Source organism: Dipodomys merriami, unplaced genomic scaffold (genome assembly GCF_024711535.1).
Source record: "Dipodomys merriami isolate MVZ:Mamm:240054 unplaced genomic scaffold, mDipMer1.0.p SCAF_12, whole genome shotgun sequence".
In the NCBI taxonomy this organism is placed as follows: Eukaryota; Metazoa; Chordata; class Mammalia; order Rodentia; family Heteromyidae; genus Dipodomys; species Dipodomys merriami.
The window spans coordinates 2,087,581-2,103,641 of record NW_027202493.1 but is presented as its reverse complement, the minus strand read 5'-3'; the positions used below and the strand labels follow the sequence as shown (position 1 = coordinate 2,103,641).

Below are 16,061 nucleotides of genomic sequence, written 5' to 3'. Positions count from 1 at the left end.
AACAGAGACCTTTTCTCCTGATTAAAAAAAAACACAGATGAGTTAGAGAGATCATTTATGTAGGAAGATACCCACAGACTCATTCTACAATATTCACTAGGAAATAATTTTCAAGCTGCAGAACCAATGGCCCTGGGATTTATATGAGACTCATCTTTATTGTCTTGTTCTTCTGTAGCTCCACTGCCCATCCATCTAATCCAGTGACTCCAATTCATCTATATGCCTGGCACAACTAGGAACAGCACAGACTGATTAATCCAACAGGGTAGAAAGACAGCAAAACAATCCAACATTTAAAATGTTTGTCTGAGTAGGCCAGGCATGGTAGCTCATACTTGTAATCCTTACTACTAATGAGGCAGAGCAAGACCCATGCAAAAATGTAGGAGACCCCATCTCAGCTAACAAGCTAGGTGTGATAATGTGTACCTATGATTCCAGCTCTATGGGAGGTACAGGTAGAAGAATAATATTCTAAGGCTGGCCCTGGGCAAAAAACCCTCAGAGACCCTGTCTGAAAAACAAGCGAAAAGGGTTATATTTGTCTGAGTGAATACTACCCAGAAAAGCAACAACAAATTCTGAGTTATGATAAATTAAAGCAGAGTGGCTGGACCTCTCCAAGTCTAGTCATCCTACTTGGAAGTCTCCAAATTTTGTTATGTGTGAGGAGAGCCCGGGGGACCTACAACAGGCTTGTACACTGTACCAGTCGGAGCACTACAGTGCACATACATCCTGAACCAGCACCATCAAAGTAATCATATACCCCTGTGTGCCTACCCAACATGGCCCTCTGGGCCTTTCCTTCTTCATCTTCAGTTTCATTTTCATCAGTGTGCATGTGTACATATGTGCACATCTTGTACATTGCAGGGACAGAGTACACTCAACACCAAACATATTTTGGTCCTTAGCCCACATTAATGTGGGTTAATCCTTGAACTTCCTCTCAACACAAAGTACATTTGCTTTACAGATCTCTCACTGTATTTTCCACACTCAATCTCAATTAGTGCTTTTGCTCCTCCTAAGAATCCCATGCAAAATAAGAACCTCTCTCTCTCTCTCTCTCTCTCTCTCTCTCTCTCTCTCTCTCTCTCTCTCTCTCTCTCTCTCTCTCAGATGAGGTGACTGACTCACCCAGAAGAAGTAACTTGTCCAAAGTCATACAACTATTATGTGGGTTTCTGGGAGATGAATCTAGATAGTATACATGTCAGCCTTTCACTGTTCTATCATTTTGGAGTGCTCATAAGGTTCCTCCTCAAGTTTAGCTTTGGCTAGTGGAAGCCTTCTCTCGCCTTCTGCAGGAAGGAAGGAAATGAAAGAAAAAGGAAGGGAACAGAATTCTTCATGAGACTCAAGTTACCAAGGACACTCTGGAAGGAATGAGCCCTGATCAGAAACCAAATATTGTTACATGTGCACTTCCTGCATGGTGTGGTGTTAATGTAGCAATGGATGAGCAGATTAGGGGCTCCAGTGTCTTGAGAGGGAGAGGCTAGAAGCTTGTACGAAATGTCAGCATGCCTGTGGCACATGGGTTAGGTAGATTCTCTCCAGATGGTAAGAGAATCCAGGCCTCTTCAACCCTCCTCTGAGGGGGCCTGAGTTTCCCACAGGACAGATCAGGCTTTCTTTCTCAAGGCCTAAGCATACAATTCCCCTCTGAATGGATGAGCAGCCACTAAGCCAGCATCCCCATCTCTAAGCAGCTATAATAAGGTGGTCTCCATATGCAGCTCTCTTTCCCAAGACTCATTAAGGTAGAACTCCTGGGAAGAGAGTCTGAGGGTTTCTTGGGGGCACATCTATGTAAGACAGGTAGGTGAAACTGCTTGGATGGATGGGTGTGGGTTCCAGCTCATCACCTTAGGTTTTCCTCTAGGCTCCCTTTTGCCAGGAGGGGGCTCCAGCGGAAGTATCTGTGTGTGCCTTTAATCCCCCCATTAGGCAAAACATTAATAAACTCTGACCCTCCCACCTGTTTTTGTTAATTTTCTTCCCAGAAAGCTGGGCTATCAGCTCTACCGTGTCTGGCCAAGATAGAATGAAAATTAAGAGATTTCGTGCAAGTGGGAATTCTGGCGATCCTTTCAACCCTAACACAATTTCAGGCCCTGAGGAAATCCCCAGTGACCCTTTGTGCACCCAGCCTTAAAGGCGAGCTGGGTGGTGGGCATTTGAACAGTCAGGGTAGGCTTATTTTTTGTGGGGGGGTGGGAAGAACCTGCCTGTTATTAACCCCCCCCACACACACACACACATTTGTTGCTGTGTGCTTCAGCCAAGTTCCCCAACCTCGTGGTCAATAACTCACAGCTGGGCTCTGTCTGGCCCCCTGCAATTCTGCCTTCCTTTCCAGCCATTCATTACCTTCTCCCTAGGGGAGGGGGAGTTAGGATACATTTCTAAGAGTTTAGGGTCAGATGTGACACTGCCCAGGCTAGGGCCTAGTCCAAGGCGTCCCCACGACTGGATTTACCGCAGGGTCCTTCCGGGGTAAAGGGGTGCAGCTTCGGTGCGATGCGCGCCCCCTATCCAACTCCAGGTCCAGCCCCAGCCTCTGTGGCCATAGTCTGTCCGGAGGAATTTTCCTCTGGATTATACCAGCCGGCTGGACGCCGGTGGGAGACAGCTTCTAGAAGGGCGGCCTGGCGCGTCCCCGCACCCGCCCCGGAAAAGTTGGCGCGAGCGGCCGGCGGTCAGCCGCAGCCCGCAGCAGAAGGCTCGGGCGAGCCCCGCACCGCCGCGGCCCCCTGCACCCGGCCGCCAGCAGCTGCTCCACTCACCGCAGGGTCTGGCCCCGGCCTGTCCGGTCGCGCTGCCATCGTCGGGCGCTCAGGCTGAAATCTGAGAACCCGGCCCGGTTATCTGCTGGGCGGCGCGGGGAGCGCGGACGAGTTACGCGGCATCCGGCTAAAAATACGGGCTCCTGCCCGTTCTGCTGGCTCCGGCGCCCAGACCCTGGAGTCCGTCCTCCAGCCCGCTGCTAGCCAGATCTCTCCATCCTCCCCACCATCGCCTCCGATGGGAAAGTTAATGAGAAGCAATCTTCAGGGAGCAAGCTCTGGCTGAGCCCCGCCGAGGGGCCGCCCGAGCTGCAGGTACCGATGGCCCGGCGGGTGCACAGCCGCCTCCCGAGCCGCACCAGCAAGGCACCCCGGGCCAAAGGAGCTGAGAAGCTCCCAGCTGCATGGCGCTCTTGCCTTCCTCTTGCCACGCCGGCTGCCTTTCTGAATGGGCGTCGGACCTACAGAGAGCCCAGGGTGAGCTCTGGGAAGTCTATGTCCTGAGGTCGATTTGCATGTTTTGAGCTCTGCCTTGGTGTGCTGAGAGGCTGGTGAGCCAGCCCGTTGCAGACTGCGTGCATGGAGGCAGGGGAGAGCGCGGCAGGCGTGTAACTATTGCATGCCTCCCTTCTCTTGCTGACTGGCAGCAGAAATACCACCCCCAGCCCAGCCGTGTCCTGGAGCACGTGCCCAGGTTTATGCTCTCAGACCTCCCCACCTTTCATGAGGCCGTTCCAGGAGCAGATGGTAAAAGCATCAGGGATTGTTACAAGTAGGCACAACTATGGCTGATGAAATGGTCAGGAAAAGCCACACTGGGTGATTGGGCAACAGGTAACACTGCTTGTTCACAAGGCTACTTGTTTAAAGCACTAGCCCATTTTCATGCTGTCTCAAGTAACAGTGTACCGACAACAAATGCTCTTTGCCGTTCCCACTTATTAGCTGATAGATCTCCTTATGGAACTCTCATGGCCACCCATAAGGTAGACAGTGCGGTTACTATTGTATGGATGGAGAACCTGAGCTCAGAAAGGAGAGTCAAGGCCACCAATTGACTCAAATTCCTTTCACTAACAGTATTGGCAAGACTCCAAACCGAAGCTGCTCAGTGCTAGGAAGACAATGTGGAAGATGCCCCCAAAGGGTAGAAAATGCAAGATTGGAAGTAAGGTGTTCTTGACAGCCACAAAGACGTCCCTGGGAATCTCTAGGATAAGTAAAGATCATAGGAAGGCCAGAATGCTGTCCAACAGGTGAGTCTAATGATTGTGTACTAATGCAACGAACTCCTTGCTATGTGAATGAAAACGAGCACACGTGTGCATCCCCACACCCACACACGTGAAGACAGCGTTCTCCAGGCCCAAGGCTCCCAACACCAGTGGGGATGGAATTTGAGGACAGGCATGCTCTAGAAAACTGGACAATTCCAATGCTACTATACCAATAGGCAATGTCAGTCCAGAGGTGGGCAGCCACTGTCGTCCTCCATTGCTAAAACACTGTATATCTTTTGCCATGTGCCTCTTAATTGCTTCCCTTTGCTAGAATTTTCTATGAACAAAGCTTCAATTAATAAGTTAGGTTACTGGAACATCCCTGATCAGCTCAGGGAAGTATCTCAAGGGTTATAAGGCATTGTTACAATACTAGTATTTAGTATTGCACTATTCCAACTCAAAATGAACATGTATATTTGGAAAAACACCTTTGCAATTGACTTGCATAGTGAACTGACAAATAAGAGTATTTATAAAATTAACTTACTATGAATTGCATTGAAAACGCACAGTTCGATGAATTTGATATGTCAATTACCTCTAAACTCTCCTGGTGCCTTCTGGAAATCCCCACCTTCTGCCAGCTGGTCACACCCTTGCCAATAGTTGGTATGGTCATTCTTAATTTAGACATCCTAATATGTGTATGAGTAGTCTCATTGTGGTTTTAGTTTATATTTCCCTTAACAGCTAATAAGAACTTTTCAAGTGCTCATCTGCTATTTACTATTTTCTTTGGTGATATATCTGTATCTTTTGCTCTATTCTCTCTCTCTCCTTTTTTAAAATTTTTTTATTGTAAAGATACTATACAGAGGGTTACAGTTACATGAGTGAGGTAATGAGTACACTTCCTCTTGAACATTGTTACCCCCTCCATTGTTTTCCCCCTACCATCCCCTCCCTCCCTCCCTTCCCCGAGGTTCTTTTTTTTTTTTTTTGATTGTGATTAAGTGATTACATAATTTCCAGAAATTCACAGTATTGTGGAATAATGATGCTCATTTAAAGTCACAAGTTCATTCTAACTTTCCTGGAGCATATTGTCTATCACAGTCTGTAATATATAATGGTGCTCACATGTTATATACCATATATGTGATCAGCAGCATGGGTATATTTGGTAGTGGTTCAACCAGATGAGTGGGAGTTCTTTGTTTCTTAAGTCCTGTTAGTTTTGTCATATCACCTAACATTTTGGATTTAGCATCCACTTATCAGGGAGACCATGTACTGTTTGTCTCTTCGTTCTTGGCTTACCTCGCTCAACATGATTCCTTCTAGCTCCATCCATTTCCCTGCAAATGCCATTATTTTGTTCTCTCTCCTTTTTTTAAAGTAGGTTGTAGGGCTTGAACTCAGGGCCTGAGCACTGTCCCTGAGCCTCTTTGTGCTCAAGGCTAGCACTCTACCAATTAAGCCACAGTGCCACTTCCAGTTTTGAGTGGTTAATTGGAGATGAGTCCCATGGGGACTTTTCTGACCTGGCTAGCTTCGAACTGTGTACCTCAGATCTCAGCCTCCTGAGTAGCTAGGATTACAGCTATAAGCCACTGATGCCCAACTTGCTCTATTTTTAATTGTTTTATTCTTACTGAGTTTGAAGAATTCCTTGAATAGGGTTATTTGTCTCAAAGGTGAAGTAAACTGAAATCTTGCAAGTGAAATGATCACAGACCAATTTTTTAAAATTCCAGTTCAGTTTTAGTACCTAGTTCTTCTAACTCTTAAGCCCAGTTTTCAAATTATGTAAGAAAGTCACAGAAAGATGGGATAATCATAGTGGGCCAGGAGCTGAAGAAAACCCACAGCACTATGAATAATGGAAAAGATACCAAGGAAATACAAGGGACTTCAGCACCCAGGTCTGACAGAATCCTTGGCTTAGTCATAGCCTCATTAGGGTTGAGGCTTTGAAACTTATTGGAAGAGTCAATCTAAGGCAAGAGAAGAAATAATACAGCTGCAGGCACCATGTTCAGTAAGACCTAAGGTTAAAGGAACTGAGATGATTAGCATTAGAGAAGAGAAAACTAAAGGTTATGACTCTTACCAGGGCACCCTAACGGACAGAGATTCCATGGTGCCTTTTCCTAAGCATGGCAGCCACTGACCATGGCCAAATTATAAGCTTCTCATGAGCAGGGGCAGCCAGAAGCTCTCAACAAATCCAGACTTCCTAGTCTAGCCTATGGCTTTGTTTTATCTACAGGGCTTTTTCCTCAAGCGTATTATATTTTGCCAAGCATCTCTCTACTGTTCCCTCAGTGTGAAAGTATAATGAAGTACTGGGGGCCTTGACTGGGGAGTTCTGTCCTCTAAGCCATGATAAACTATATCAGGAGGAAGAAGAAAGGAAAGAAAATAGCCAGGTAAGGTGGCACATGCTATAATAACAGCACTCAGGTAGAAGAAACAGAAAAATCATGAGTTCAAGGCCAAATTGTTTACAAAAACAAATCCCTTATTGGGCTAGTCAGCCATTCTTTACCCCTTCCCCAGACTGGGAGAACACTTTTGGTTTGTGGTGTTTGTTTGATCAAAAGCCTAGAACAAAGAAGACCCACCCTTCCAGGATACTAGTCGGAATCAGGATGGCTCTTCCCTAATGGAGGATCAGACTAGGGACAAACACAGTTCCAGAGAAAGGCATGATGGCAATGGACATCTTCAGCCCTCTTGGCCTATATCACAGTGCCTTGTTTGCACTGTTGAAATCCTTCTAAGTAATCAGCTCAGCCATGGAACTGAATAATGGCATGTTCTGCTTTTCTGAGCTGCTTCTTAAAGTATCAACATTAGCAGGTCTGCCATTGATTATGTTTGTTTTGATAAAGGAAATTACATTTTGAGCACTGGTTTCAGCTTCAGCAAAATGAAAACTTTGCCTGCCTCTCTGGGTAGATGTGAAAATGCTTGGCATACACATGACCCATAGCAGGTGCTTAGTCAATGATGGCTCAGGGTCTTTCCTCCTTCACTCCCTTCCTGGGATCCTCTTCTCAGCCCTGTGTTTGACAGTGGATTAAGCCCTAATTTTCTAGGGTAGAAACACCCTAGACTCTTGGGGAGGAAGTTTAGCAAAAGCTTTAGTTGGGAAGAAGGAAGCTTGGCTGTAGCAAGAAGACCTGAGGCTTCACACACATTCTTCTCAGTTTTCATCTCCTCTGCACAACAAATGATTTTCTGATGGCACCTCCACTGGAAGCTGTGCTCTCAGCCTTTGCCTGACAGCTCCTTTGGCAGTGTCCTATTGTGTCCTGTTTGTCTACCAATCCAATTTTGTTCTTGACCCTTCTTCTATCTGCTCTATCCCTCACCCATGCAGGGAGTTACCCCAATTCCTTTAGGCTCTGGGTGCCGCTGATAAGGGTGGGTACAGGAGCTCCACCCTTTACTGAGAAAGGGAGGCCAGTTTATCACCACTTGGGAGCCAGACACAAACCACCCAGGGGAGCTCATAAGCCATCTAGCGCATCACTGCTGGGAAAATATAATTCCTCATATATGCACAATTGCACCCAAGCTTCTGTTCCTCAATTAATTAGGCAGTACTTTTATGGGATGTTCCACATAATATTCTACTGACTGAAATGGGGACAGCTCAGTGGTAGAGTCTGGGTTAGAATGTGTGAAGCTCTGGGCTCCATTCCTAGCTAAATAAACAAATAAATAAATGTCATGCTGAATTGAATAAGAAATACAGTCTGACTCACTTATTAAAACTTTGTCATTTCTTCTGAACATTTATAGTAGGACAAACATTTGTAATTTGTTCTTTATTTGACTTTCTGTGGTGAATTTTCAGTGGTGGATTAGGTAACCCTGGGTGCCAGGCCTCTTCAGACGAAGTGATTGCAAATGTGGGGGTCTATTTAGGGAGGTGACCAGATCCGGGTATCAGGTCCCATAGTGTTGGCGCTGATCTCTACCATGTTCCTTTTAAGAGGGTTGGCAGTCTTGAAATCTATTTTTAAACATATGAGAAAGGTGCTCAGAGGATTCCAGATAGCCCAACATTAAACTGGAGATCACTGCATGCTGGGGAGGGAGTGTGGCTAGGTATAGGATTTTTCCCTTTACATACGCAAGGATCCCCCTAATTCCTGGAATCAGTTATGGGCTATAGTTTCCAAAGGATCACTTGAGTTGCAAACCCACTCTTTGGCACAGTCTCCCTGAAATTTGACTCCAGGTGAGCCAATAAATTTGAGAAGAGCTATCTACGCTGCCTCTGTGTTTCAAGATTGAAGATTTTCTGGTCCAGTGTAAAAAAATCAAGATATTATTTACACACTGTCAAATCACATGTTTGGATCCTTGCCTTCTCCAGCACAGTTGAGTCTTGTTAAGAAGTTTCACCACATTTGAGCTCCCAATGGCCACTGTTCCGGAACTTAGTGCCCAGTTCCGGAACTGGAACACTAAGAGAGGGGACACTGGACCCGAGTCACAAGTCTAGGGAGACAGGATTGTTTTCCCAACAGTGAGAAATAAACAAGCAGTCAACATCACTGTTTCACCAAAGAGCCAGATGAAGGGAACAGAATGTTTGAAGTACAATAACAAATCTCAGCTTTCAAATCCATTTCTCCATGGAGTAAAAGAGGGAACTGCAATTCCTAGGATCAAAACACCTTGACAGTGAGTAAATATTTCTTCTGGATCATCAGAGGAGAGGACAAGAAGCAAGGGGTCTTCTCAGATTTGTTGGCTCAGATCCCAGACCTAGCACTGAGGAAGCTACACACAGGTTTTTGAATGGAGCCGGACTAAGCTGAGCTCCCCAGAGCAACCAAATAAAAACCTCTGCCAGGCTTGGTGAAAACAAAAGACATGATCTTAGCATGATGCTGGCCACACACCAAAGACTCAGTATACATTAACTGCACTAATGTGTACAATCTCTTCTGACTTTAAAATGAGACACATTAGTAGAAACAAAGCAATCAGATGTCTTAGCTGTTTGAAGAAACTGTTCATCTCTACATGAGCTGTTATGGCTCCTATGGGGTCAGCCTTGGAAATACTGTTCTTTCTCAGATAGGGACTTCACAGCTGCTTCCCATTCCAGAGCCCTGGGCCATACAGCAGAGACAGGATCCCTCTCTGTCTTTCCTCTACACTTCCTTCAGGACTAAATTGCTCATCCTGTCTAGCAGAGACACTCTGCTTCTTCAAGACAACATGGCACACATTCCTCCATGACTCTTGGCTTCCTTGCTGAGGGGTAGGTATTGGGATGTCATGAGCACCTGCTGTCATTGAGTGTAGTGGCCCATGTTAGCAACCATGCTTTAGCTTCCCAGTAAGGAGCTGGCTACATTTGGAGCTGACACTTCACAATATACTGTTGATTTGGGAACCAAAACTCCAGGGGAAATGAGCGCTCTGGAAACATGCATGAGTTGTTTTTTGAGAATGGTCCTATTTACTCAACAACTTTGAGTGTTTGCAAAAATCACAGAAGCTGTCTCCATAGCCTGCTAGGGTAGAAAACGGAGTAGTAGACACTAAGGAAACTACAAGCTTAAACACACTTGCTGTGGAGCTGGGAAGGTGGCTCAGTGGTAGAGCGCATGCCTTGCATGCATGAGGCCCTGGGTTCGATTCCTCAGCACCACATAAGCAAAAAGAAAAAAGCCGGAAGTGACGCTGTGGCTCAAGTGGTAGAGCACTAGCCTTGAGCTGAAGAGCTGAGGGACAGCGCCCAGGCCCAGAGTTCAGGCCCCACGACTGGACCCCCCCAAAACCCACACTTGCTAATATGGAAAAAAATTTGTTGTGAAAATGGGCTGAAGAATTGTCAATGGATGCAGTTTCTGAGGCCATCTACAGGCTGCTCCACTAACCCCTGTAGCATGCCTATCTGGAGCCAGTGAGGGTCCCATTCTTGTTTAGAAATGCAATTCTAGCGCAGAAGAACCACAATTTGAAGCCAGCAGGACTGTTTGGTCTCATCTGACTTGCTGAAGATTCCAGTGTGGCCAAGAGTTTGTTGAATGCTAAACCAAGGCCTTTCCAGGATGAGAAGGCATCCTGGGACCACTACTGGGAGGTGGACCATGACTCTGCCCTTAACATTTCACTAGAATAACAATTACATAGAGATGGAAGAGCAGGGAGGAGAAATGGCTTGGAAAATAATAATGGACTAGAATACAAGCCAGTTGTTGAAAGTACATTAGATATTGTAACATAATTAATTAGTCATCTCATCTAGCCACTAAGGTAGTAACTATCACTGTCCCTACTTTACAGAAGCAGCTGCTGAGGCCACCTGTGGGCAGGATGAGGCTTTGGGTAGTGCATGAAGCAGAAGGGAGAAGCTACTCTGAGCTTTGATCTCAGATAAGCCAAAGGTATTTCTAAGGTAGAGGAGAAAAGTAAACTTCTCCAGCAAGATTTGTTCAATCCTGGACATTTTGATACAATAGAGCATCTTTAATGAAATTTCTCTGTATTCAGAAAAGACCATAGTCACTAGTCAAACACAACTAATACAGACAAATGGCCCACAGGAGCCAGGCTTCCAGGCCTGGAAGATAGAAGCTGTCCTTTCAGGAGCAATGGGATAGGAGAAGGGAAATGTGTGCAACAGGATGGCTGAATTAATGCTGTCTACTTCACTGAGTTTTCTGGAATGATTATTGATCCTGTCATTTCAGTTGGCCTTCCCAACTAGGCCAAAGAAGCTCCTGAAAACATGTGTTGAACCTTCCCTGCTGGCCCTGAATTGCTGACACCCAGACTAGCTGACCAAGGAGCTAGAACCTGACGAACGCTTGGCTAGGGAACTCAGCTCTACCCCTTTCTCCCAGTCCTGGTGGGAAAAGGCTGGTCTTCTGGCCAAATGCTGACTGCAAAAGTTCTTCCTCCTTTCCAGAGCCAAAGCATTGCAAAGCATTAACTCAAATTAAGCCATAACCAGCCTACCTACTGTTGCCTAGATTTTGTCATTCTCACATTTCACAGGGTGATGGGCTTGTTCCTCCAAGATCCTCATGAACCCTTTTAATGGGAGATGTGGGAGCTCCCACTGGAACAGAGCATCATCTGCCTTCTGTGTTTTGTTCCTATCTGCTTTGTACAGCCAAGGCAACAAGAGTAGGTGCCACTAAAAATCTTCATATTATTCTTAATAATTGAACTGAAACCACATCTTTCTATTTAATGCTCTTATACATTCTAGCCAGCTATCTTTTCACACAGTATTTTCTCTACTTCCTTTACAATTATTTAAAAGGAGAAGGGAACAGGCCATACACCTACCTGTTTGTCTGCAGGAGACCCTAGCCATAATGAAAGGATTCCAAGGTATGTTATATCTTAACATCTCTACCCTGTACAATAACAAAGCAAAACTACCTGGTCCCCTTTTTAAACCTTAGCATCATATCTTTTGGAAAGAAATAAAATCTTGGCTGTTTTGATATTCTTGACATGTCAAAAGTTCTGTGACTTTATGAAATGAAGACCGTATTTCTACTCTAAAAGCTATCTTGAGGTTCACTTCCAAAATTGCTTTTCAAAATATCACTGACCTTGAACTTTTAAGTAAAGGAATGTTATCAGAGAAAGAATGGGAAAAATGGGCAGTAAAACAAGTCTTATTTTTATTATTTTTAATTTTTTTTGTCGGTCGTGGGGCTTGAACTCTGGGCCTGAGGGCTGTCCCTGCGCTCTTCAGCTCAAGGCTAGCGCTCTACCACTTGAGCTATAGCACCACTTCCCGTTTTCTGGTGGTTTATTGGAGATAAGAGTTTCACGGAGTTTCCTGCCCGGGGTTGGCTTTGAACCTCGATCCTCAGATCTCAGCCTCCTGAGTAGCTAGGATTACAGGCGTGAGCCACCGGCGCCCGGCAAGTATTATTATTATTATTAATAGTAGTAGTGATACCCAAAACATGATCATTTATGGAGTGATTCAGCTGGTTCCTTGTTCCCAGAGATAGAGATTTCCAGGATTTCTGATATAAGATGTCAAGAAACCTGACAATTAACATTACCATAGGAGATCAATCTTTAGTCCCTCAAGTGGTTTTCAGGGAAAGGGAAGAGAAATTCCAATACGAAAACTCGAGTTGTCTAGACATGTGTTTCCTTGTCCACACATTGTTCTTCTATATGTCAGCTATGGTACTACCAGGCATCCTTGGGCAGCCAACACAGATAGAGAGATACATATACTACAGCGGAGGTGAAAGATACACTTAACCAGGAAAGCGAGCAGAACAAGAACAGGGTTAAATAAATACTCTGTAAGACAATGGCTCAGAAGATGCATCTAACAGTGTACAATTATACACCAAACAGAGGCTCCCACAAAGAGTACAAGAGTTCAGGGGAGGTGGAGAGCAGAGAATTCTACAGTACTCAAGGGGGCATTTATATAACAGTGATATCTTCCAGAATCTAAAGGGTTACCAGCTCTTAGGAGGTTGTGGGCTCCAGTTCAACAATCCTAATGCAGCTTTGGTGCCCTTAAGCTCTGGGTGTGTGGTTCTAGAAGATAACAAGGGGAAAAAGGAAGGCTTCCAAGCTTGGATGGAGCCAGTGGATCCAGAGCAAACCCTGGTGAATGAGAATAATCTGTCAGGAGCAGACGGGGGTGGGATTGGGAGAGCTGGGGAAGAATGATGGAAGGGGTGACATTGATCAAGATGCATTGTACTCATAAATTGATATGTTGAACCAAACCCTTTGTACAACTATTTAACGATAATAAAACAAGCAAACAAAAAGAGTATTCTGTCAAACAACAAAAGAATGTACCTCTTCTAGGAAACTATGAATATGGTGTAGAAGGACAATTTCAAACCACAAAGTTGATTTGAAAGATTTAGGTGTCTTCTATCTTGAAGTTAAAGGGACTTTCCATCCCCCACAAAGATTTTACACAAAGGAGAAAGTGAGGTGGTTTCTCTTAGGTTCATTCATCTTTTCACAACTCTGTGTATAGCTTCCAAGTGCCACGCTCTGACAAAGAACAGGGAGAATCTTGTTCTCGTGGATCTGGTGTCCTAACGGGAAGGTGGAGATGTGGATGGTAAGCAATGTTATCACATCTTGTGGGGAATGGTTCATGCCAAAGGATCCTTCCCATGCCATTTCCTTTCCTGTTAGACTATGGAGAACAGGCAAGGAGGGCCCAAGTCAGCATGCAGGTACCCATCAAAGCTGAGCACGCTTGAGGGTGCTGAGAGACAAGCCTAACATAGGCATGGGTCCCTCTAGGGCCCTACCTCATCTATCACCAAATTATGACCCATGCTCAATCCACAGTATTCTCTACATCTATAGATTCTGCACATCTTTTGGTCCATGGGATGAGGAACTAGAGGAACTGATAGAGGAAGCAGAATGAAAATAGTAATAGCTAACATTTTGTTTGTGGTAGGTACTAGCCTATCACTCTACAAGCAGTAACTCATTTAACCCTCACAGCCCATACAGTAGAGAAAGGGTAGGGTTAGAATTTGAAGTCAGCAATCAGAGCCAAGTCTGCTGTTATAGCATCCTGTTCTAGTGTCTCAAAGATGTGCACTGTGGATCAGAAGACTAGTTCAGGAGCTGAGGAAGTAACATGAAAACCACAAGTATCTGCTGGGAATAAGATGAGAGGAAGCCTCTTTTGGGCCCTACTCTCTGTCAGCAATCTGGTAAGCTGCACCAAGTTTTTGTCTGGCCACTTATTCGAATTGTTACTTAGCATTACCAACTGCCTACTGCACAATCAGGCCAACAGGGGGGCACTGAATTCACAGAGAGCTGAAACAGTTCTCCTATCTTCCCTGGGAATTAGAGTGAAACAGCTGGTTGGTCCAACCAGATAAGAGAACCAAGTTTACCTCCTCTGAATTTCTAACCAATAGCTTTCAATTATTTCCTCATAGCCTCTGGTTGAATTCATAAATAGCATGAGCATTTCCCTAAGGTCTGTAGGAGTTTGTTGAGCTAACCAAAGTGACTCACAATTACAACACTCTGCTTGTTTCCCTCTCCTCCTACACCCTATGGGGGCAGGGAAGGCTATTCTCCCCTCACGTGGGTGATGCTTCTCATCGCAAGGCTGATGGTTTCACTAAGTGTGAGGTGGCATCAGGAGTTGCTCAGGCTACTGGCTTAGAATTAGTGTGCGTATGTAAGTGTCATCCTGGCAACTTCAGATAGCCAGTCTAACAGTGGTTTGGAGGATGTGAGGCTCTGGCCTGAGGCAGTGAGGATGGCTTTGGGATAAGAGTGGGGGCTAGGAAGGATGGTAAGATAGCCACAAAACTGTCTCTCTGTTCTTTCTATGGGCAAACACATTTGTTGTTTATTAGACCAATTGTTTATAGGGGGTATATGTAGGAAGAGGAGAGAGTGTACTACAGAAAACATCTGAGAGTGATTTTAGCTGGGTGAGGGGACCACACCTGTAAACTCAGGAGTTCTGGGGAAGCCATCCTTCTATGGGAAGTTCTTCTTCCAAGGGAAGAAAGAACTGAATATTTCCATAAGTGATTGTTAAACCAGATACCATACTCTCAAGGCCAAAATGTAGGTCCAGAGGAAAGTTAGTTCTGCTGTAGAAAAGGTACCTGTGTGAGGTAAGGATATAGCTAGTTTCCCATGACACCCCTCTCCCCCAAATGTCTGCCTGTGTTTGCTACTAACCAGCAAATTACTAAATAAATGTTACTATTTTCCAGTGGGAAAGTCATTCAGCCCTGGGCCCAGCAGATCTGGCCCTTGAGTATCAGCAGGGCCTTCCCTGCGCCACCTCCCCTGTTTCTCTCCCCTCCCCCCCCAACCCCTTCCCACCGCCACAAGAAGGGTGGGTGGGCTGTCGTAACTATGGATTCTTGATGGACCAACCTCTTTAAGCATTCTATTTCAATCAGAATCGATTGCATTGCATAAATTAATTTTTATTTCACCCTACACATTTGGAAATAGAGCTCTCTAATCACCCATGCAAATCCAAGTAAACAAGGTCCAAATTTGGATTCCAAATTAGGTGACAAAAATTGGCTTTCCTTAGCTTATAAAATTTTACATGTGTGGTGGGGGGGTAGTTGTGGAGATGGAGGGAAGGGATGGTGGGGGAAAACAAAGGAGGAGGCAACAATGCTCGATAAGAAATGTATTCATTACCTTGCTAATGTAACTGTAACCCCTCTGTTCAGCATTTTTACAACAAAAATGTACAAAAATTTTCAAGTAATTCATTGACTTGATTACTAGAGACCAACTGATCAGAAAGTTGCAAGATTTCTAACTCCTGTATTTAAATAGTCTAAGCATTTCTATGATATCTACACTGGAAAAGGCTCTTTTGCTAATTCATGTCCATTTCACATGATTGAATGATTATTTTTTTAATTTTCGTAGAGAACTGTGAAGCCAGCCAGGCAAGTCCTAAGCCTCACAGGATCAAAAGGAGAAGAAATTAAATGACACTCGGATAAATCTAGTCCTCAATAGAGGCAAGTGCCTCTAATTGGATGCAGTACATAGAATCTTTGTTAATCAAACCCCATTTCCTCCTGGAGTTGTCTATCTGATAATGAAGCCATTGAAGGGGGTTGTTTTGAAGGTCATGAGAGTCTTACTTCTGGTCCATGCACCTGTTCTTTCTTCCCAGTGCTTGACAGGCCTTAGATCAGAAACATTTCCCAGTAGAGAAATCTAACTGTAGAAAGGGCTTTGTCTTCTAAAGTTGGAATCTACTTTCCTGTGACTCCTACCTTATCCTTTTCCCTCTTGCCCTGGAAGTATCTCAGGAAGATTCTGCACCTGCCAGTGTCAACCTAGTAATAACTGGAGAATTTTCTCCATTTTCTAAGTCTTTTATCTCCCTCTGTTCCTCTTTCCCATCTCTCCCCCTAGTCCTCTGCCCCCACTCAATGCCTATGGTTCCCAAGAGCCAACTGCAGAGAAACAACGAACTTCTACAATGGGTACCTGTACTTAGCAGATTCCTTCTTTAAAGCAA

At 44.9% G+C, this 16,061-nt stretch overlaps 1 protein-coding gene across 10 annotated transcripts in view; it reads right to left on the bottom strand.

The window, feature by feature from the left end:
- Ank1 (ankyrin 1) overlaps positions 1 to 16,061 on the bottom strand; it is a 226,849-nt gene that overhangs the window by 104,554 nt on the left and 106,234 nt on the right. For 2 of the 10 annotated variants that reach the window (XM_070016094.1, XM_070016097.1), the window contains exon 1: positions 2,799 to 2,858. The exons of the other annotated variants lie outside the window; for them this stretch is intronic. In XM_070016094.1, the coding sequence (XP_069872195.1) occupies positions 2,799 to 2,837 (39 nt within the window). In that variant the 5' untranslated portion in view covers positions 2,838 to 2,858. Of the gene's footprint in view, positions 1 to 2,798; positions 2,859 to 16,061 lie in introns of those variants that run through there. 10 annotated transcript variants of the gene reach the window in all.